At 46.2% G+C, this 24,862-nt stretch overlaps 2 protein-coding genes across 2 annotated transcripts in view; one reads left to right on the plus strand and one right to left on the minus strand.

Annotated features, from left to right (window-relative positions):
- The first annotated feature begins 14,896 nt into the window (after positions 1-14,896).
- Positions 14,897-20,944, plus strand: LOC119360958. The gene is made up of 2 exons (XM_037626383.1): positions 14,897-15,157; positions 20,686-20,944. Exons 1-2 carry the CDS (start codon positions 14,897-14,899, stop codon positions 20,758-20,760), a joined length of 336 nt encoding a protein of 111 aa, XP_037482280.1. The 3' UTR covers positions 20,761-20,944.
- Positions 20,945-24,352: 3,408 nt separating this feature from the next.
- Positions 24,353-24,862, minus strand: part of LOC119364448 (DNA repair protein RAD50-like) — a 28,297-nt gene continuing 27,787 nt past the window's right edge. The window contains exon 31 of the mRNA XM_037629923.1: positions 24,353-24,844. Within this exon, the coding sequence (XP_037485820.1) occupies positions 24,805-24,844 (40 nt within the window). The 3' untranslated portion in view covers positions 24,353-24,804. The remainder of the gene's footprint in view (positions 24,845-24,862) is intronic.

Below are 24,862 nucleotides of genomic sequence, written 5' to 3' on the forward strand. Positions count from 1 at the left end.
TCATGAGACATACCATCTATGCCAACAGTGACAATATTCTTTTCACAATTAATCTTAGCACTAGCGGTATTCAGGAAGGGTCTACCAAAAATAATGGGACAAAAATCATCTTGTGGAGAACCAAGAACAAGAAAATCAGCAGGGTATTTAATCTTCCCACACAAGACTTCAACATCTCTAACAATCCCAATAGGTTTAATGGTGTCCCTATTAGCAAGCTTAATAGTAACATCAATGTCTTCTAATTCAACAGGAGCAATATCGTGCATAATTTCTTTATAAAGATCATAAGGTATCGCATTAGCACTAGCACCCATATCACATAAGACATGATAACAATGATCTCCTATTTTAACAGAAATGACAGGTGTGCCTACAACAGTTCTATGTGTCTTAGTATCGGGTCTAGCAATATTAGCAGTTTCACCCAAGAAAGAAATAACATGCCCATCTAAGTCCTCATCCAAGAGATCTTTAATCATAGCAATACCAGGTTCAACATTAATTTGCTCTGGAGGTGTATAGGTCCTAGTATTACTCTTACGAACAATAGTCGAAGCTTTAACATGATCTTTTATCCTAACAGGAAAAGGAGGTTTTTCGACATAAGCAGTAGGAATAATAGAATCACTATATGTAATAGTCTTTTCTTCAACTGTAATAGGTGCAACTACTTTCACTTCAATAGGAGGATTATATTTAAACCACTTCTCTTTAGGGAGATCAACGTGAGTAGCAAAAGTTTCACAAAAAGTAGCTACTATCTCAGAGTCAAGTCCATACTTAGAGCTAAATCCACGGAAAGCATCGGTATCCATAAAAGATTTAACACAATCGAACTTAGGTGTCATACCTGACTCCTTACCATCGTCGGAACCCCAATCTTCAGAGTTGCGTTTAATTCTTTCCAATAAGTCCCATTTGAAATCAATAGTCTTCAGCATATAGGAACCAGCACAGGAAGTATCGAGCAGGTTGCGATTATCAAGAGAAAGCCGGGCATAAAAATTATGAATAATCATTTCCCGAGAGAGCTCATGATTGGGGCATGAATATAACATTGACTTAAGCCTCCCCCAAGCTTGAGCGATGCTTTCTCCTTCGCGAGGCCAGAAATTATATATGGAATTACGATCACGATGAACAAGATGCATAGGATAGAACTTCTGGTGAAATTCCAACTTCAGTCGCTTATAATTCCAAAATCTCGTATCATCACATAGCCTATACCATGTCATTGCATCTCCCTTCAAAGATAAAGGGAAGACCTTCCTTTTGACAACATCAACGGGGATACCTGCAAGCTTAAATAATCCACAAACTTCATCCACAAAGATAAGGTGTAAGTCGGGATGTAGTGTCCCGTCTCCTGCAAAAGGATTAGCTAGCGGTTTTTCTATCATACCCGAAGGAATCTCAAAGTGAATATTTTCATAAGGTTCAGTAGGTTGAGGAGCATATCTTTGCTCTTCTGGTTGGGGTGAAGATACCCCAAACAAGCCCCTCAAAGGATTAGTTTCCATACTGACAAGTAACAGAAAATTTCAGCACACTATATAAATGTTCCCTAACCAAGTTCCACACACCAAAAGCGCTACACTCCCCGGCAACGGCGCCAGAAAAGAGTCTTGATGACCCACAAGTGTAGGGGATCTATCTAGTCCTTTCGATAAGTAAGAGTGTCGAACCCAACGAGGAGCAGAAGGAAATGATAAGCAGTTTTCAGTAAGGTTTTCTCTGCAAGCACTGAAATAGTAGGTGATAGATAGTTTTGTGATAAGATAAATAATAATGAGCAAAAAGTAAATAAAGTAAATAAAGTGCAACAAGGTGGCCCAATCCTTTATGTAGCAAAGGATAAGCCTGGACAAATTCTAATAATGAAGAAGGAGCTCCCGAGGACACATTGGGAATTATCGTCAAGCTAGTTTTCACCACGTTTGTAAGATTCGTGTTCGGTACTTTGATAATTTGATATGTGGGTGGACCGGCACTTGGGTATTGCCCTAACTTGGACAAGCATCCCACTTATGATTAACCCCTATTGCAAGCATCCGCAACTACAAAAAGGAGTATTAGGGTAAACCTAACCACAACATTAAACATATGGGTCCATATCAACCCCTAACGAAGCAACGCATAAACTAGGGTTTAAGCTTCTGTCACTCTAGCAACCCATCATCTACTTATTACTTACCTATGCCTTCCTCTAGGCCCAAATAATAGTGAAGTGTCATGTAGTCGACGTTCACATAACACCACTAGAGGAAAGACAACATACATCTCATCAAAATATCGAACGAATACCAAATTCACATGACTACTAATAGCAAGACTTCACCCATGTCCTCGGGAACAAACATAACTACTCACAAAGCATATTCATGTTCATAATCAGAGGAGTAATAATATGCATAAAGGATCTGAACATATGATCTTCCACCAAGTAAACCAATTAGCATCAACTACAAGGAGTAATCAACACTACTAGCAACCCACAGGTACCAATTTGTGGTTTTGATACAAGATTGGATACAAGAGATGAACTAGGGTTTTGAGAGGAGATGGTGCTGGTGAAGATGTTGATGGAGATTGACCCCCTCCCGATGAGAGGATCATTGGTGATGACGTTGGTGATGATTTCCCCCTCCCGGAGGGAAGTGTCCCCGGCAGAACAGCTTCGCCAGAGCCCTAGATTGATTCCACCAAGGTTCTGCCTCGTGGCGGCGAGTTTCGTCCTGTAAGCTTGCCCACAATTTTTTCCAGGGTAAAAGTGATGATATAGCAGAAGATGGACGCCGGAGGCCCGCCAGGGGGCCCAGGAGATAGGGTGCCGCGCCCTATAGGGGGGTGCCCCCTGTCTCCTGGACAGGGTGTGGGCCCCCTGGCCTATTTCTTTCGCTCATAAATTCTTAATAAATCCAAAAGGTTGTTTCATGGAGTTTCAGGACTTTTGGAGTTGTGCAGAATAGGTTTCCAACGTTTGCTCCTTTTCCAGCCAGAATTCTAGGTGCCGGCATTCCCCCTCTTTGTGGTAAACCTTGTAAAATAAGAGAGAATAGCCATAAGTATTGAGATATAATGTGTAATGACAGCCCATAATGCAATAAATATTGATATAAAAGCATGATGCAAAATGGACGTATCAGATGCCTACCAGGGCATCCCCAAGCTTAGATGCTTGAGACTTCTTGACATATTATCTTGGGGTGCCTTGGGAATCCCCAAGCTTGAGCTTTTGTGTCTCCTTAATTCTTCTCATATCATGGTTTCCCTAAATCTCAAAAACTCCATCCACACAAAACTCAACAAGAACTCGTGAGATAAGATAGTACAAACCAATGCAAAAAACTTATCATTATCTACTGTAGCAAATCACTAAAATTATTATTCAAAATTTAATACTAAATGCCTCTTCATATTTAATACTCCTATCCTAAAATAGAATCATTAAACAAGCAAACATATGCAAACAATGCAAACATAACAGCAATCTGTCAAAACAGTACAGTCTGTAAAGAATGCAAGATTCATCATACTTACCTAACCCCAAAAATTATGAAACAAGATACACACTGTAGAAAACTTATCATATCTTTTTTTGCAAAAAGTTTCAACATTTTATCATATTCTTACTTTTCTAGGGAATTTTTGCAACAGTGGTAAACTTTCTGTTTTGAAACAGCAACATGTATACATGCAAAATAAGCATGGCAAAGGCTATCATTGCCACTTTTATTGAAATAAATGATGCAAAACATTATTCTAAATAACAGCAAGCAAATCCTAACAAAATAAATCGACGCTCCAAGCAAAACACATATCATGTGACGAATGAAAACATAGCTCCAAATGAGGTTACCGATAATGTTGGAGACGAAAGAGGGGATGCCTTCCGGGGCATCCCCAAGCTTAGTTGCTTGTATATTCCTGGGATATTAACTTGGGGTGCCTTGGGAATCCTCAAGCTTAGGGTTTTTTCACTCCTTATTCTCCTCATATCGACATCTCACCCAAAACTTAAAACTTCAATCACACAAAACTTAACGAAACTTTGTGAGATAGGTTAGTATGATAAAGAGGAAACCATTTCACTTTTGGTACTTTCAAAGAAAAGATTAATAATTCTTTCCACACAATGCCTACTGTATCATATCATTTCTACAATTTATATTGAGCAATATAAGCCACAGAAACTAGGAAACAAGCAAATTATGCATTGAAAACGGAATCTGTCAAAAACAGAACAGTCTGTAGTAATCTGTACTCAAACCATACTTATGATACTCCAAAAATTATGAAACAATTGTACCCCGTGAGAAATTTGTATGTTAATCTTCTTCAAAAAGATTCAACTCAAAATCACTCTTTTGTTAAAAATGAGAGTTATTTTCGTGAGCGCAAAAGTTTCTGTTTTTCAGCAAGATCAAATCAACTATCACCCAACATGATCCCAGAGGATTTACTTGGCACTTTATTGAAACAAAAATAATTAAACAAGATTACTACAGTAGCCTAATCATGTGAACACACAAAAACAGTAGGGGTAAATGTTGGTTGTCTCCCAATAAGCACTTTTCTTTAATGCCTTTTAAGCTAGGCATGATGATTTCAATGATGCTCACATAAAGTAAAGAATTGAAACACAAAGAGAGCATCATGAAGCATATGACTAGCACATCTAAGCCTAACCCACTTCCTATGCATAGGGATTTTGTGAGCAAAAACTTATGGGAACTGAGGGAGTCCTGGATTAGGGGGTGTCCGGATGGCCGGACTATGACCTTTGGCCGGACTCCCGGACTATGAAGATGCAAGATTGAAGACTTCGTCCCGTGTCCGTATAGGACTTTCCTTGGCGTGGAAGGCAAGCTTGGCGATATGATATGAAGATCTCCTCCCATTGTAACCGACTCTGTGTAACTCTAGCCCTCTCCGGTGTCTATATAAACCGGAGAGTTTTAGTCCGTAGGACGAAGAACAATCATACCATAGGCTAGCTTCTAGGGTTTAGCCTCTCTGATCTCGTGGTAGATCAACTCTTGTACTACCCATATCATCAATATTAATCAAGCAGGAGTAGGGTTTTACCTCCATCGAGAGGGCTCGAACCTGGGTAAAAACATCGTGTCCCTTGTCTCCTGTTACCATCCGCCTAGACGCACAGTTCGGGACCCCCTACCCGAGATCCGCCGGTTTTGACACCGACATTGGTGCTTTCATTGAGAGTTCCTCTGTGTCGTCACCCTTAGGCCCGATGGCTTCTTCGATCGTCAACCACGACGCGGTCCAGGGTGAGACTTTTCTCCCCGGGCAGATCTTCGTATTCGATGGCTTCGCACTGCGGGCCAATTCGCTTGGCCATCTGGAGCAGATCGAAAGCTACGCCCCTGGCCATCAGGTCAGATTTGGAAGCCTAAACTACACGGCCGACATCCGCGGGGACTTGATCTTCGACGGATTCGAGCCACAGCCGAGCGCGCCGCACTGTCACGATGGGCATGATCTAGCTCTGCCGCCGGACAGCGCCCCGAGTGCCGCTCAGGTGTCCGCTCCGACCATTAGCTCGGAGCCAACTGCGCTAGTCGGGGACGGTCGGTTGGACGCCGCCCCAGGAGCCACAATCTCTACAGTGATAGAGCCGAATACCAGCCTAGTCCTTTGCAAGGCCCGTGACTCCAAGGTGCCGGGCTCCATTCTGGACTCCGAATCTTCCGCACCCCTTCCGATCGAACCCGATTGGGCTCCGATCATGGAGTTCACCGCCGCGGACGTCTTTCAGCACTCGTCCTTTGGTGATATCCTGAATTCACTAAAGTCTCTCTCTTTGTCAGGAGAGCCCTGGCCGGACTATGGTCAGCATGGTTGGGATGCGGACGACGAAGAAATTCGAAACCCACCCACCACCCACTTTGTAGCCACTGTCGACGATCTAACCGACATGCTCGACTTCGACTCCAAAGACATCGACGGTATGGACGCCGATGAAGGAGAAGACCAAGAACCAGCACCTATAGGGCACTGGAAGGCCACCTCGTCATATGACATATACATGGTGGACACCCACAAAGCAGGGGATGGTGATGAAAAAATGGAGGAGACCCCTCCAAGAAGCAACCCAAGCGCCGACATCAGCGGCGCCGCTCTAAATCCCGCCAAAGCAAGAACGGCGAATCCGGCACCGGAGACATCAACACCCCAGACAGTGCCGAAGACAACCCCCTCCAGCAGGATTCAGCATAGGAGGACGAAGGAGCCAGCCCTCATGAGAGAGCGGCAGATAGAGAGGTCGAGGACGACAATTATATGCCTCCCTCCGAAGACAAGGCAAGCCTTGACAACGACGAATTCGTCGTGCCAGAGGATCCCGTCGAACAAGAGCATTTCAAACGCAGGCTTATGGCCACGGCGAGCAGCGTCAAGAAAAAACAGCAGCAGCTTAGAGCTGACCAAGACTTGCTAGCCGACAGATGGACTAAAGTCCTGGCGGCCAAAGAATATAAACTCGAACGCCCCTCCAAGAGTTACCCAAAGCGCAGGCTGCTACCCCAACTAGAGGAGGAAGCAACTAAACCTACATTACCAGCATACGATGCGCCCGATCGGCCACCCCGTGGCCGCGACAGAGAGGCCCTTCGGCCCTCAATCCAAGCCGCACCCCGGTGCCGCTCTAAGAATACCAGAGCACGGGGAAACGCAACAGACCTGAGAGACATATTGGAGGATAAGGCAAGGCAAACAAGATCGATCTACGGATCGCGTGGGCGCCCTACATCACATGACGATAACCGTCACGCCGGATATGATAAATACGGCCAGGCCGAATACAACAGACAAAGCTCATCCAAGCTACGTCACGATATAGCCCAGTACAGGGGCGCCGCACACCCACTATGCTTCACAGACGAAGTAATGGATCATCAAATCCCCGAGGGTTTTAAACCCGTAAACATCGAATCATACGATGGCACAATTGATCCCGCGGTATGGATCGAGGATTATCTCCTTCATATCCACATGGCCCGTGGTGATGATCTACATGCCATCAAATACCTCCCGCTCAAGCTTAAAGGACCAGCTCGGCATTGGCTTAACAGCCTGCCAGCAGAGTCAATTAGTTGCTAGGAGGACCTGGAATCCGCATTCCTTGACAACTTCCAGGGCACTTATGTGCGACCTAAGCCACATAATCCAGCAGCCAGAGGAATCGGCTAGACAATTCTGGACACGGTTCCTAACCAAGAAAAATCAAATAGTCGACTGTCCGGATGCCGAGGCCCTTGCAGCCTTCAGGCACAACATCCGAGACAAATGGCTTGCCCGGCACCTAGGACAGGAAAAGCCGAAATCTATGGCAGCCCTCACGACACTCATGACCCGCTTTTGCGCGGGAGAAGACAGCTGGCTAGCTTGTAGCAATAACATAACCAAGAGCCCTGGCAATTCGGATACCAAGGACAACAATGGCAAGTCACGTTGCAACAAGCACAAGCGCCGCATTAATGGTGACAATACTGAGGATACGGCAATCAATGCCGGATTCAGAGGCTCTAAACCCGGTCAGCGGAAGAATCCATTCAAAAGAAACCCTCCGAGCCCATCCAGTTTAGACCGGATACTCGATCGCTCATGTCAGATACACGACACCCCCGAACAACCAGCCAACCACACCAACAGGGATTGTTGGGTGTTCAAGCAGGCATGCAAGTTAAGTGCCGAAACCAGAGACAAGGGGCTTCATAGCGATGACGAGGAGGAGCCCCGGTCGCCGAACAACAGAGGACAGAAGGGCTTCCCCCCGCAAGTGCGGACGGTGAACATGATATACGCAATCCATATCCCCAAAAGGGAGCGGAAGCATGCTCTAAAGGACGTCTATGCGTTGGAGCCAGTCGCCCCAAAGTTCAACCCATGGTCCTCCTGCCCGATCACTTTTGATCGAAGGGACCACCCCACTAGCAATCGTCACGGTGGATTCGCCGCATTGGTCCTAGACCCAATCATCGACGGATTTCACCTCACTAGAGTCCTCATGGACGGCGGCAGCAGCCTGAACCTTCTTTATCAGGATATAGTACGAAAAATGGGTATAGATCCCTCAAGGATTAAACCCACAAAGACAACCTTTAAAGGCGTCATACCAGGTGTAGAAGCCAGTTATACAGGCTCGGTTACACTCGAAGTGGTCTTCGGATCCACGGATAATTTCCAAAGCGAAGAGTTAATCTTCGACATAGTCCCATTCCGCAGTGGCTATCACGCCCTGCTCGGACGAACCGCATTTGCAAAATTCAATGTGGTGCCGCACTATGCATATCTCAAGCTCAAGATGCCAGGCCCTCGCGGAGTCATCACGGTAAATGGAAACACCGAATGCTCTCTCTGAACGGAGGAGCACACGGTGGCCCTGGCGGCGGAAGTACAGAGTAGCCTCTCAAGGCAATTCTCCAATCCGGGTGTTAAACATACGGACAACGTCAAGCGCGCCCGAAGTAACCTACAACAAAACCGGCTGGCACGTTCCGAGCAAGCATAGCAGTGCGGTCCCAACCCCAGCCCTCGCCAGATGGCGATACCGGTACCACGCGTACATAATTACGCTTTGGAAATACCATGGGCATAAGGGGAGGGGCACAACCACGGCACGCCCATAATGCGGCTCAACCGCACTTAGGGGCTCCCTATTCTGCCGTTTCTTTTTTATATACTTTCAGGACCCAACTATTCGGAAGGCCTGTCCGGCAATACACTCGCCGAACACACGATGCAACAGCCAGGGAGAGAACAAGCCGCGTCAAATGTCCAGGTGGTCTCTATAACGAGCTAAATACCTGTTTTACTTAAAGTCCCGCAGCTTGCCCCTGGAGGGGGACATGTCAAATAATCCCATCTCTTGCTTATCACACTATTTGTATCGTTCTGCTTTCATAGCAGCCCTTTTTTAATAAACAATACATAGCTCTTATCTATGATTGTATTCATCTATTTTTATACAAATATGTTCAGTCATGACATTATGCAACCGTACACTTTGGTACGGCCAATACACCAGGGGTTTAAGCACCCGATAACATGGTGTGAGAAGACCGAACACTCTGACGAGTGCGGCACCCCGAACTTATAGCACTATACGCATCGGCTCCGAATCATGTCTTGGGTCAATAGTTGGGTTTGCCCGGCTCCCATGTTTTGGTACCTTACATTCCGCAATGTTGGCTAAGGTAGCGCTGGGAGAACTACTGCAATTGTGTCCCAGTTGAGCTGGGTTAACACCTCAGGTGAGAAAGCTAAAACTGACCGTCATGATAGTGCGAGAGACCGGTCGCTGTTCGCGAGGTTTTTCGAGTCCTTAAAGACTTATGCCGCTTAGAGCGAGGAGCCGGACTTATCCGGCCTAGGTGTGGATAGCGCCCCGAACTCGGTCTTCCAAATACTAGGGGCTTCGCCAAAATTTAAAATTATAGAATTATATGGCTAAGTGAGAGTGATAAAGCATTATAAGTCCAATGGCCTGGTTCGTTGTGCTGAGCGCCTCCCTAGATGGACCCAAGAATGGGAACAAGAGTGCTCATGTTTATCCCGAACACCCCAGCACTCGTGGCACGGCGGTAGAAGCCGACGACTTGCATCTCTCAGATTTGATAAACGGCCGCACAGAAGGTAATATTTTAAATTAACAAGCGTTGCTTAACGCATATGAACAAAGTTTTCACCGTATAGGATAACAGATGCGAGTCTACTAAAAAATTACATCTTTGGAGCATTCACCCGCTATAAGGCGGGCACCCTTCAGGACGCCCTTATAATACATCTCGGGCGTGCGATACTCCTTGCCCGGCGGTGGCGCGTCCGTCAAAAGCTTCTCAGCGTCCAGCTTGCCCTAGTGCACTTTAGCACGGGCAAGGGCCCGATGGGCACCTTCAATACAGACAGAGCGCTTGATGACTTCAATCCACGGACAAGCGTCCACCAGCCGCCGCACCAAACCGAAGTAGCTCCCAGGCATGGCTTCTCTAGGCCACAGCCGAACTATGAGGGCCTTCATGGCCTGTTCGGCAACCTTGTGGAGCTCGACCAACTGCTTCAGCTGGTCGCTCAGGGGCACCGGATGTCCGGCCTCAGCATATTGACACCAGAACACCTTTTCCATCGAGCTCCCCTCCTCGGCTCGGTAGAACGCGGCAGCATCAGACACACTACGGGGCAGATCGGCGAACGCTCCTGGAGAGCTCCGGATTCGTGTAAGTAACAGATAATTCACTTTTATGTGCTTGCTTTGCATAAAGAATGCCTTACCCGCCGCTATTTTCTTTATTGCCTCGATCTCCTGGAGGGCCTTCTGGGCTTCGGCCTTAGCGGTTTTGGCACTCTCAAGAGCCAAGGCGAGCTCGGACTCTTGAGTCTTCGAGTCACGCTCCAAACTCTCATGTTTTTTCACGAGAGCCTAGAGCTCTTGCCGCACCTCCACCACCTGCGCCTCCTGCTTCTCTCGCTCGGTGCGCTCCAAGGCCGCACTGTTTTCGGCCTTGGACATCGCTTCCTTCAGGGTCGCCACCTCGGTCGTGGCCCCTGCAACATTCACATTGGTCCTGTCATTATTTGCAACCAGGTATTTCTATATACATTTACATGCGGTATTACATACCCTCCCTATCCTCGAGCTACTTCTTGGCACGGCCGAGCTCGTTCTCGGACCGCTCGAGGCTCTCTTTTAATGCATTGACCTCTGCAGTCAGGTGACAGAGGTCAGCAGCGCAGCCTGCATTCCCATATTGAAATATTTATGTTAGACTCCTGCGTATATCTTTTTAGATCCTCAGCTCGGCTTTTCTTTCCGGACACCAAACTGAGCATCAGGGGCTACTGTCTATGCGGTAACATTTTTATATGTTTCGAATACATACCTCAAAGCCTGTTAACAGACTTGTACAGGCTTCTGTCAGCCCGCTCTTGGCGGACTGAACCTTCTGAATCACCGCACTCATAACAGTGCGGTGTTCTTCATTGATGGAGGCGCCGTTAAGCACCTCCAGCAAATTGTCTGGCGCCCCCGGGTGTATGGAGGTCGCCGGCGTCATAGGCTTGCCCTTCTTACGAAGGCGCCGCCTGTCGGACTCTGGAACCGTTAACGGTTCCGGAGCAGTGTCCGGCCCAGGGCCAGACTTAGATCCCTCCAGGGCTTTACCCCCTTTGGGCCTGGAGTCCGGGAGGTCGCCTTGCGGCGCCTCCAGGACCACCTCCTCCTGGTTGAGTCCCTTTTAGGACTCCACCTCGGCGTCGTCCGCAGGGAGAGGGGAGGAGGCCGTCGGAAGTGAAGCGCTATTAACGTCCGTCGAATTTAGGGAACCGCTCGACAAATCACCGAGCTGAGCCCTGGGCGGACTGCATAATTGAATTCGGAGTCAGAAGGTACCATATAATAGAGGAGCGCCATAAGTTATTCGGGTGTCCGGATACTTACGATTTTGCCAGGGGCTTGACCCTGGATGGCCATTCCTCCCCGCCGTCTTCGGCATCGGAGGCGTAGTCCGGCAGGAGGGTCCTCCCCTTCTTGGGCCCTCTGGCCTCCCTAGTTGGGGCGGCCTTCCTTTTCTTTCCTCCCCCCGCTGGAGGGGGAGAGGCTTCTTCTTTTTCCTCCTCCTCGTCTTCGGAGGTGGAGGGTGCTTCGGGGTCGTCGGGTGATGAATCCGACACCACCAGGCGCTGGGAACTCTTTCAAGTCCCCGTGGCCTTCTTCTTGGCCTTCTTCTCCGGCACCACGTGAGGTGCCGGAACCAGCAGCTTCGTTAAGCGAGCGTCCGCTGGGTCTTCGGGCAAAGGAGCCGGACAGTTGATCTGTCCGGCCTTCTTCTGCCAGTCCTGTTAAAGGTATGGGGGTTTAGATCCCGCATAGAATCAAATCTATGGAAAACAAATACCTCGTAATGGAAAAATTAAGCTCACCGTGCTGGCTTGGCGCTTGGCGCAGAATCCGTGATCCTCTGTGACGGGAGGGGAGACCTCGGAGCTCTTGAATAGCACCTTCCAGGCATCCTCGTGCTTTGTGTCGAAGAGCCGGGACAGAGTCTGGTGCTGGGCCGGGTCGAACTCCCACAAGTTGAAAGCCCGTCGTTGACACGGGAGAATCCGGCGGAAGAGCATGACCTAGACTACGGCGACAAGTTTAACCTTCCTGCCGATCAGGTCTTTGATGCAGGTTTGAAGTCCGGTCACTTCTGCCGAATTACCCCACAACAGGTCCGTCTCTTTCCAAGATGTGAGCCGTGTGGGGATGCCAGATCGGAATTCGGGGGCCGCTGCCCATTCAGGGTCATGCGGCTTGGTGATATAGAACCACCTCGATTGCCACCCTTTGATGGTCTCTATGAAGGCGCCCTCGAGCCATGTCACGTTGGCTATCTTGCTCACCATGGCGCCTCCGCACTCCGCTTGGCGGCCACCCACGACCTTCGGCTTGACGCTGAAGATCTTTAGCCATAGGCCAAAGTGAGGCTGGATGCGGAGGAAGGCCTCGCACACGACGATGAACACCGAGATGTTGAGGATGAAGTTCGGGGCCAGATCGTGGAAGTCCAGGCCATAGTAGAACATGAGCCCCGGACGAACGGGTGAAGAGGAAAGCCCAGTCCGCGGAGGAAATGGGGGAGAAATACAACCCTCTCATGGGGCCTAGGGGTGGGGATGAGTTGCCCCTCATCTGGAAGCCGGTGCGCGATGTCGTCAGACAAGTATCCGGCCTTCCTCAACTTTTTGATTTGTCCCTCCATGACGGAGGAGGCCATCCATCTACCTCCCGCTCCGGACATGATTGGAGAAGGTTGAGGTAGGAAGTGCGGACTTGGGCGCTGGAGCTCGAGTGCGCAGGGATGGATAAGCAAAGGAGGAAGAAGGCGTAAATGGAATGGGTAGATCCTTATCCCCTTATATGGGCGGCCGAAGCTACAAACCCCCACCAGCCTAATAAAACTCGCTTATCTCCTAAGCGTCGCGGTTAATGGCGCGGTTGGGTTACCCACGCCCGTATTGATGAGAATCCCGGAATAAGGGTACACGATCTCTGCTTTGACAAGACGTGCCAAGGAAACCGCCTCGCTAAACGCGCTGAGGTGGAACAGTAAAATGATTCGAATAAAGGCTTGGCCGTGGCGTGATGTCATGCTACGGAATACGTCAGCAGATTAGATTGGTACAGATATTATTCTCTCTACGGTGGTATGTGGAACTTATTTTCCAGAGCCGGACACTATCCTTGTGTTCAACATCTTCTATGAAGTGTTCGGAGGAGGAACCCACCTTGCAATACCGAAGACAATTTGCGCGCCGGACTAGGGGGTGTTCAGGGGCTACTGAGGGAGTCCCGGACTAGGGGGTGTCTGGATGGCCGGACTATGACCTTTGGCCGGACTCCCGGACTATGAAGATGCAAGATTGAAGACTTCGTCCCGTGTCCAGATAGGACTTTCCTTGGCGTGGAAGGCAAGCTTGGCGATATGATATGAAGATCTCCTCCCATTGTAACCGACTCTGTGTAACCCTAGCCCTCTCCGGTGTCTATATAAACCGGAGAGTTTTAGTCCGTAGGACAAAGAACAATCATACCATAGGCTAGCTTCTAGGGTTTAGCCTCTCTGATCTCGTGGTAGATCAACTCTTGTACTACCCATATCATCAATATTAATCAAGCAGAAGTAGGATTTTACCTCCATCGAGAGGGCCCGAACCTGGGTAAAAACATCATGTCCCTTGTCTCCTGTTACCATCCGCCTAGACGCATAGTTCGGGACCCCCTACCCGAGATCCGCCGGTTTTGACACCGACAAGAACAATGATCAACTAGCATAGGAAGGCAAAACAAGTGCAACTTAAAAACTTTCAACACATAGAGAGGAAACTTGATATTGCAATATGTAAATGCATATGTTCCTCTCTCATAATAATTTTCAGTAGCATCATTAAGAAATTCAACCATATAACCATCACATAAAGCATTCCTTTCATGACACAAAAGCATAGAAAACTTATTACTCTCCACATAAGCAAATTTCTTCTCATCAATAGTAGTGGGAGCAAACTCAACAAAATAACTATCATGCAGTTGAAAATTAAAATCATGATGACAAGTTTCATGGGTATAATTATTCAATGTAGCATACATGTCATCACCATAATTATCATAGAAAGCGACCTTATTCTCATAGTTTATTGAAGCCTCATCCAAAATGGTGGATTCATCATTAAATAAAGTCATGACCTCTCCAAATCCACTTTCATCATTATAATCATCATAAATAGGAGGCATGCAATCATTATAACAAATTTGCACATCAAATCTTGGGGGACTAAAAACATCATCTTCATCAAACATAGCATCCCCAAGCTTGTGGCTTTGCATATCATTAGCATCATGGATCTTCAAAGAGTTCATGCCAACAACATTGCAATCATGCTCATCATTCAAAGATTCTATGCCAAACATTTTATAGCATTCTTCTTCTAACAATTGAGCACAACTTTCCGATCCATCATTTTCAAGAAAGATATTATAAAGATGATCAATAATATGATGCAACCTTAATTCCATTTTTATGTGGTTTTCTTTTATAAACCAAATTAGTGATAAAACAAGGAACTAAAAGATTCGATTGCAAGATCTAAACATATACCTTCATACACTCACCTCCCCGACAACGGTGCCAGAAAAGAGCTTGATGTCTACTACGCAAATTTATTCTTGTAGACATATGTTGGGCCTCCAAGTGCAGAGTTTTGTAGGACAGTAGCAATTTTCCCTCAAGTGGAAGACCTAAGGTTTATCAATCCGTGGGAGGCGTAGGATGAAGATAGTCTCTCTCAAGCAACCCTGCAATCAAATACAAGAAATATTCCTACTTCTAACATGTTAATATCTTGGCGTGCGTTTTTTATTTCAACTTCTCTCTTTGTGTATAAATCACACACGATAGATAAGGCGGAGCAAACAGCAGAGGCAACAGTAGAGATGGTCGAGAAGGTGGCCGAGGCGGCGGAGAGAATCGCCGACGACGTCTCTGAAGTGTTTCCCGGCAATGAAAGACTCAAGAAGGCAGCATCCAGTGTCAAAGCCGTGGCAGATGAGATCGAGAAGGATGTGGACAAAGCCGAGGCACTACTCCATAAGGTTAAGCCAAGTCAACTGCCAACTATAGTAATTTGTTACTTCCACGTTTGTCCTTCCGTTATTCCGTGGTACCTTCGCGTTCAAATTATGGCAGTTAATGGTGTCACTGTACTGGCTTAACTAGCTCATCGTGCACGTTGCCTGTTGTTCATTGTTTTATGCAAGAATTGCAGGCCAAGCATGTCAGTATGATAGAGCAAGAGATAAGCATGTTAGGGCATCTCCAACGCCGACCCCAAATCGAACACCGTATCCGTCCACGAACCGATGAAGATCTGTCCGCGGACACTGATATAGGAGCCGATCATCTAAAACTAGCCACAAACACCCGCCTCTTTTTTTTTAAGTCTGCAAGCTCAAAATAACCGCATACCAAATCATAGTTTATCTAGAAATGCTCACATACGGCAGTAGTTCTAATTTAAATATTACAATTCAACAAATTTTTCAAATTAAAGTAGTTTAAACTTGAATTCAACTAGCACATATGTACTAGTTGTCCCCTTAACCGCCCACAGATGTCCAATCAAATATTCCTTTGGTTGCTCATGAATTGCTCGATGTCGAATTTATTAATGCATTTAAACAAATTCATCAAACGTGTCCAGATTCTGTTCTGAAAGTTCGATAGGATCACCCATATTCTCAAATTCAAGAGTTGCGTCAGCTCCTCCATGATCATGTCGTGCATGATCACACAACATGTCATCACCTCTCACAAGGTCTCTGGATCCAATTATTTATAGGTCCATGAACAGTTGCAAAATGAGTCTGGAGAACTCCAAATGCTCTCTCAACATCCTTTCTAGTTGCTTCTTGTTTTTTGGGCAAAGTGAAACCTTTTTGACCAAGTGGGTCATTGATGGTCTTGACAAAGATAGCCCACGGAAGAAGATACCGTCAATCAGATAGTAGTTCATGTTGTATTCATGCTAAATGACAGTATAGTTGCAAGGAGAAGCTTTTTCTTCAGTTAGCCTAGCAAACAATGGATATCGTTGCAGCACATTGATGTCATTGTCAGACTCGGGCATTGCCAAAGAAAGCGTGCCAAATTTAGAGATCATGTGATGCACCTGCTTCAGAAATGATGGTGGGCTTCTTAACATGGCCCTAATATTTCCCTTGTAGAGCTTTTTGGCAGTTCTTCCATCTCCAATGCATGCAGTAAAGAGATCCGAGCAAACCTGGTCACACTCTTTCTTCGGACATTGCCAAGAGCCTCTCGGTGTCTGCAACAGTTGTTTCTCTGAAGTATTGAGGTCCAAACACTGAGACCACGACAGTAGCAAACCTAACCATGGTATTTCTGCATGTGCTCTTAGACATACGTAGGTATTTGTCCCATGAACCAAAGGCCGTGCCATATGCAAGATTCCGCAATGCGGCCGTGCACTTCTGGGAACCAGAGAATCCAATCCTTCTTATGGCATCCTTCTTCAAGATGAAATAGTCATCAAAGGACCGAACGCCATGGTAGATACGATCAAAGACAGTTATTCGCATCCGAAAGCATCAGCGAAAATTTTCTGCGAATAGAGCATCGGGGGAAAGTAGTCGTCCATCAGCGTCAAATGGCCACGTGCCCTGTTTCGATTGAGCACTCAATGACTTTTGATCGATCCCTTGAAATTGAGAACAGCTCTTCTGCACGCTCCCCGTATGCAAGGACCGCCTACATCGTTGTCGTCACATCCGTGTAGTCCTCTGCGTTGGACAAATCATCGGACGACTCAGTGTATTGCTCGTATATGTACTCCATATCTGAATCCATTGCCCCCAAAGAAGAAGGGGCATTTAACCAAACACTTTTCAGGTGTGGTGACTACCGTAGGGGCGGCTGGTACCTACGCCATAGACGAACAAGAGGTGAGCATCGGCGGTGGAGGACAAGCAACATGGAGTCCGGTGTAGCAGTGGATCTCGCGGAGGTCGCAGAGTTCCGAGAAGGGTTTGGCGGGCGACCGGGGTGGTGGAGTGGCGGCAGCGGCGAGAGAGAAAATGGATGCAAAGAAAGAGGGAAGGATGGAGAGGCAGGTCCAGGAGGTGTTTTGGGTGGGACTTTGGGTGGCCTGGGGCTGTCGGAGTTCTACGTGGCTGCTATCCGAACACCTGCAAAGCCCCCGTAGTTTGCTTCTGACTTGCGGGAAAAAGAACGTTTGGATCGGTCGACGGATGGATGCAGGGATGCGTTGGATGGCAAAAGATGTCCGGACCATGCGGTCCGGACGGATGCGGGCGGTTTGAGGGTCCGCTTTGCAGGCGCCCTTAAACCATATCGCTACTTGTGCAGGACACAAACAATGTAAAAAGTTAAACCCTTGCAATACCAGTGATGACTAGATCGATGTTTCATCCTTTCTACAACCCAAATACCTTTCCCAACACCACGTGGTCTACGGGCCACTGTTGATCGACCGACTCCGGCATAGCCACGGCCGCCACCACTGCCACCATCGATGTCGTCGTCACAATCTACATCGTCATTGGTTCTCCATTGTTGTCTTCAGAAGGAGAATATCCCATTGACAAGTGTGCCCCATATGTCATGTTGAGTATTGAGGGTAGGTTTATTGGGAGCTACAAAATCAGCCCACCTAAACCCCCACATTTTCTTTGCAAGAATGCTAGGGTCATATATTAAAATTGTCCAATCCTTACAAGGCCATCCTTATAAAAATAGATACTGACATATTGGTCCTTTGATATATCGACATCGCTTTCCTCCTGCACTCGGCAATGGCGCGCCGTGAGCAAGGCTTGATGCCCCCCTCTGGATCTATGAAACACCTTCAGATCTAGGGTAACACCTGATGCAACGACTAGGAAGTCGCCAATTGGAGCTCGAAGAAGCCGATGACACTGAACTGAGGATAAATCGTCGTTCCAGAGAATAAAGTGACAAGGAGGGTTGGACAACCATACATGATCTGTCCAGATAGAACTTGAGAGCCATAACCTCGAAGACCACCTAGAAAAATATAGATAGAAAAAGGGGCCCCAATCTGGCGCAGACCAAAGCACAACACACCCTGTGTTGGTGTCCTGGATTAGGGGTGCTTGCCACGTCGGCCTGCTAATTATGGGTCGGGCCGATGACCCACCGAAGACTGACGAATGGGCCATGCTAGCCCTGGTCCATGGCGTAATCAAGATGAAGATCTCTTGGAGGCTTGGCGTACACTTTAAGCATATTTGTATGATCGGCATGCTTATCCCTAGATTGTAACCGACCATGTGTAAACCCTAGGTACCCATGTCGTCTAGTCTGTAGAGGCACGGTTACGCAGTTTTAGAGCTTAGAACATCTTCATATGATCTCGAGGTAGATCATATTGTACTTTGTACTCCATCACAATCAAAAATATAAGAAGCGGGACATAGGGTTTTACCTCGTCAAGAGGGCCTAAACCTAGGTAAAACATTACCATCTAGCTCAGATCACCAAGCTTGAGACTCCCTACCCGAGATCTGCCAGTTTTAGAAGCGACACCCTCCATGGATGCCAATCGGCATCGTTGGAACGATTACAAGATGTACATAATTTATTTCACGCCGCTAATGACGACATCGCCTCGCCACCACCAATTAGACACATAGAATGAACCCTAGCCAGGACTAGAGAGACCCAGACTCCAAGATCAATGAGATCGGGGTTCCACCACCTCGACGATTTTGTAAGGCACCTAGAGATGATGATTGCTACATGGGACACCCTAGCTGCATGTTTTTCATGAGGGAGATGAAAGAGTTCCCCGAGAAAATATCGGTAGAGCTCCACTAACCACTTATTGGTGACTGGATGGAGATGCTCTAAGTGCTAACCTCTACCAAACACACGCCCCACCACACCTTAAGCCCCTCCACAACAACCCCACCCCAAACCCCCATCCAAAGCTCACCTAACCCCTCTATTTCACTCGCTCTTTGACCCTGTTGTTGCATTTCTCTCTGTTATCTCTCTACTTAGATGTCCTACTTCTCTCCATCACCTCTTTAACCTTGTCGGCTTCCTTTCCCTCAACTTTCTTCCATCTCGGCCGCAAACATTGTCCCCCTTCATCTTCTCTTTTGTACGTAATCGCTTTCCTCCTCACATGTCCAAACCGCCACCCTCACACATGTAGTAGTGGAGTAGAGCCCCATCGAAGATAAACCTATCTATGGATGGGATCTTCTCGGGATATCTCCCCTATCAAATAAGAGCATCTCTAGCCCTTCGCCTATAATCATTTAATCCCCTAAAAAATTAGGGAAGTAACCCCCACCTAGTTTCTCATGTACCTTTAGTTCCTCAAAATTCTAGCTTTTCATCCCTCAAAACATAGCTCTTCATCCTGATTTTGCTCTAAGAAGAGGAACTCTCAGTAAAAATAGAGCCAACCTCCTCCCCCTCCCCTCCCCAACACACACGCCAAAAAATAACCCCTCCCCCACACTCATAGTGCGCCAGCCGATGTGTTGCCTGATTGGCCAGCTACAGGTTATAAATCGACACTGGCTCTCCTCCAAACCATACTCCCTAGCCGCCACCACCATTTCCACTCTTTCCCCATAGGATTCCCGTTGCCATCGCCGTATTCGAGCTTGCCGCTGTCGTGCCTAAATCGTGCCACCCTACACTCGTTATTGCACCCTCGGGATATTGTGTCGTCGCCTGATATAGTATATCATGCTCTCATCTGAGCGACGCGCCCAACTTGTCTCAGAGGACCGCACATACATGACAATGCGTGAGGCATCAAAAGCCGCCGATAGATATCCGATCTTGGAGGAGGGAAGGAGAACGATGACAGTATGGAGGTGGAGGAGGAGCTCGTCGCTGTTGGATTCGAGCTCATCGGCATGGACGGGGAGCAATCCAACACAACGGAGGAGGGTGGAGCGCCATCTGCCTCCTCTTGTGGGAGGAGGTAGAGACATGGTACCATGCCGCCCTCGTCAAGGAGGTGAAGCACCATACAGCGGAGGTGCAAGTCGAAGTCAAGTGTGCCGCTATCGTCATCATGGTCAAGCTCCTTGCCAACCTAGACCTCGTCGTCGAGAACGACACCAACCTTGGGTTTGTTAATGATGAGGGAGCAAATGTTCACCTAGCTTGACGACATGGACTCTGACTCTGATGACATGTCATGAATTTTCCCAATCGCCAATGCCACAAGACCGGTGGCTCCGGCACCACGGTGATAGAGCTCTCCTCTGACGAGGAGTAGTGGTAGTTTATTTATCTTGTTTTAGATCATTGTAGTGTTTACGTATGATATGCTTATGTTCAATGTGATAGTATTGCATAATTATGCAATGTATCCAGTCTAAATTTATATGAAAATTTGAGCATTCTAGTGGGTCATAGATGGGGTTGTCTATGGTAGTGTAAAAGTAAAGTAGAACTATTTTGGGTTGACTGGCATTTGATGGCAACTAGTAATTAGTAACGGTACATTGAGTACAACATTAGGTGATTGTGTGTGAAGACGTTCGGTTCATATTTTTATGAAACTAATTATAATTCTCTTGATTCAATGCAGATAGATGAGATAGAGGAAGAGGTGGATTCTGTAGTGGAGTCTTTTACGAAGAAAGGGTCAGGAAAGAATAAGTAGCAGGTGTATATGGAGAGCAGCAATTCGGTGCCCAGGCTCATCTGCACCTGCAATGAAGGATTTTTTTAAACAAATGCTAGAAAAAATTAAGAAATTCCAATTTTCTTTGCATGGTAGATAATTTGATGCGTGAGGTGCACTCCAAATTTCAGATCATTTGGACATCAGAGTAGCTCTCGGCAAAAAAGACAGGGTCTATAAAAAAATTACTGTTCATGTATTGTTCTGACCTAATTTGTCTATTTTATGATTGGTTGACGGTCATTCATAGTGTTATATGTTGGAAATATGCCCTAGAGGCAATCAAGTCGAATGAACTTTCTGTGTGTTTACGATGTTACTAATATAGTACTTAAACACTATCAGTAATATATATTGACAAGTGTGTGACTTGTATGTGAGACTATGTATTGTATGGTGTTTTCTAAAAGGTCCCTAGTCAGTAGAAGGATGAGACCAAACTCGCACCTGGCTAGACTGTCATACAACATAGTAGATAGCTTGATCTCACTGGCCATGTAGCACTAGATTCTAGCCGAATAGCATGGACTTGAAGGGATCTGAGGTTAGCTCCTTGAAGTCCGAACTGACTCAAATAACTTGTCATGTCGGATAGACCCAACGATGGGACCCAGCAAAAGTTCATCTACTAGTCTCAAGTACGACATGTGTTATGTGTCCAAGACCTGAGGTCGATGCATGGACTCGAGACGATGACCGACCTACTTAGGGCCGACCATAGGGCCGACCAAACGCTACTCCATTATTGAGCAGTTATAAAGTTCGGTTTTGCGCTGGTACGAACTCATGCCATGAGATATGGCGAATTAAGAAATGATTTGCCCCCTCCGACTTGGGGAGATATACTTTGGACCCCTCATGTGATCCGACTCGAATAAGCATGACCATGTGACATGGATTAAGTGTTAATCCGGTTTCGGGTGTTGGCATCACATGACGAAAAAGAAGTTGGGCTGCACAAGAATGACCGATTCACCTTGAGCCCGACAACATATCATGAGCCAAAAGGAACACACATTGTACTGGTTCACCAGATCGGGTTCATCGAACACTTGGAGTTTACATGTTTTTCTAGAAGCAGCTATCAGCTAGTCGAGTTGGATGTGAATCTAACTCGCGACCATGTCTATATGAACCTAATGGTTGTGTGCTTAAAGAAAGGAACCCATGAGGTCAGATCCAACTTTGCAGGTCGGATGTGATCCAACCTGAACTTGGGTCTTGGGATGAGTAGATCATGGGTCGTGGAGTCCTAGTGGGACTCATGTGTTGACTATCCTAGTGGGACCAACACTGTCCTTGAATCTCATGTGGTAGTGTTTGATGTCGCTCTTTTCCTAAGATGGTCTCAGAACCTATATTAGAAGGCATTCGCAAGTATTTTTCATTCATAGTTTGTGTTTGGACATTGAGTGCTTTAACCTCTTATCTAACATTTGTTGGGCAACCCTTTCTGAAATACACCAAAGACTTGCTATTATTAATGCTTTGTCCGGAAGCCTAAGAGTAAAACTCAAGAAGGTTTGACACCTTTGTCTCCCCTGAACGTTTGCCTTAAAAAAAAAGCAGGCTATCATCTACAAACAACAAATGGTTAATAGGCGGCGCCGATTGAGCAACTTAGATTCCATTGAGCCAAGACAATTGATCTCTGGATTTGAGGAGGCCCGAGAGGCCCTATGCTGTTAACAAGAAAGATTAGGGTGAAATTTGGTCTCCGTGCCGAATACCTTTGGTGGGTTTGAACTCGTCAAGCTTCTTGCCATTGAATAAAAATGAACAAGTGACGGAGTTAACCATACTCATTACTATAGAAACCTATATGTTAGAGAAACCATGCTTCAGCATTATTACTTCCAAATATGGTCACTCAATTCTATTATATGCCTTCATCATGTCCAACTTAAACGCACAATGATGGTGTTTCAGAGCTTTGTTCCGCTTCATAAAATGCAAACACTCGTAGGCCACAATTGTGTTATCTGTGATGGGACGCCTAGGAACAAAAGCGGACTGTTGCGATGAGATGATCTCAAGAAGTACCACTGTCAACTGATTAGCAACAATTTTGGAAGCAATTTTATAGAGCATGTTGCAAAGACTAATGGGGTGAAACCTGGTCAATGAGGTAGGATTTCTTACCTTTGGTATAAGAACCAAATAAGTTTTGTTAATGCTCTAAGCACTCTCTTCGTCTTCCACAAATTGCAGGACCGCCTTCGTCACCCCATCTCCACAAATATCTCAATGCTTCTAGAAGAAGTGAGCTGGGAAGGCATCAGGACCCGAGGCCTTCGTAGGAAAATTTTGAAACAATGCAGTCTTTTCCTTCGTTTTTAGAGATGGGCTACTCGAATGTTGGAGAAGTGAAGCACTAATGGACCGGAGGGTATCCTCATGCCATGTTCCATTAGTGGGGATAGAACTAATGGACCGGAGGGTATCCTCATGCCATGTTCCATTAGTGGGGATAGAACTAATGGACTGGAGGGTATCCCCATGTCATGTATCTTTCAGGGACTGGATAGAGGAGAGATTTTAGGCAAGTGCATGAGCGATGTATTATAAATGTATTAAAAAGTATTCGTCGTGTATTATAATATACTAGCAAGATGCTCGTGCATTGCACGGAACATCAAGATGTTTTTTTTATAAAACACATGTTGTGATTGACCCATGCGGGAGTAATCTCATGTGTAAAAACTAATTATATCTCGAGAAAGATGAGAGATAAGGTGAGGATGAGTGGGACGTGGTGGTGATTGGTGATCGGACTGAGCGGAGCCATGGGGATGGACGACGCCGGCAGCGGTCACCATGCCAGATTGTTCTAGAGACTTCCTTTTTTAATCAGCAATGAGGTTGTGGGAGAAAAGGATGGACGAAGGAAGGTCTTATCTGCAAATGTGGAGAGAGGTGAGGGTATCTTTTTGCAAAATTGTCATAGTTTGCTTTCTATCCGTTAAATATAGATCAGACGGTCCATATTGCAAGATGGCAGGCACACCATCATCACCAACTCGGTTTTTTATAATGTTCATCATGTTTTTCTAACGATGTTTATTGTGTATTGAAAAAATGTTAGTTGGTTGTTTAAAAAATATTCATTGTGTATTCAAAATGTACCAAAAATCGTTCCTAGTGTATTATAAAATGTTCATCATGTATTAAAAATGTTCATCATGTTTTTCTAACGATGTTTATTGTGTATTGAAAAAATGTTAGTCGGTTGTTTAGAAAATATTCATTGTGTATTCAAAATGTATCAGAAATGTGTATTAGAAAATGTTCGTTAAACCGTAAGGAATTTGGAGACTCTACATGAATAAGTTCTGTCTTATTGACATCATTTGCATCATTTCCAGAAGCGATATGAAACAAAAACACAAAATATGCTCTATGCCACTCGACGGGGTTCACGCCACTTTCAAAACTATTCCTTAAACAAAAGGAATGTAAAAAATTGGTCCATATCTTTCCAATGGCATAACATATGCATCATTCCGACGAAAACGCACAAAAATGGTTCATCCAACGAGCAGTTCACAACTTTCTACGTTATACAATTTCAGGTTAGTCTGCTGCCGTTCTAAACTGGCGTACAAAATAGTTATTCTACAATACGCGCGTGTGTGTGAACTCTTTTCAGAATTTTTTGAAGTGCGGGAAAATATTTTTGACGATAAAAAAAAATAAAGGTCTCCCTTTTCGCTTGCTAGCGCTCGGCGGAAGAAAAGCAGCCGCACATTTTTCCACGGACCATTTTCGCTTGTTTAGAGGCTGCATAAGGCGTCAATTTTAGAATAAAAAGAGACAACACAGTACCACCTTCAGATTATGGACAACAAAAAACGGCCAATTGCATGCATGCACAGAAACCAAACTAATGAACCTAGTCGGATATCACGCTCGTTCGCTGGGACCCATTTCTCTCCATGACAGCCCATCATCATACTGAACCGCGCCCGCTTGGCCGGTAAACAGATTTAGCTCTAAGAGCATATATGCACCAAGAAATCATCGTCAGTCAAATATCTCCTGGGATTCAATTTTGCTGTGTTGTCTGCAAGGTTCGGTCAAA

Source organism: Triticum dicoccoides, chromosome 2B (genome assembly GCF_002162155.2).
Source record: "Triticum dicoccoides isolate Atlit2015 ecotype Zavitan chromosome 2B, WEW_v2.0, whole genome shotgun sequence".
Taxonomy (NCBI): domain Eukaryota; kingdom Viridiplantae; phylum Streptophyta; class Magnoliopsida; order Poales; family Poaceae; genus Triticum; species Triticum dicoccoides.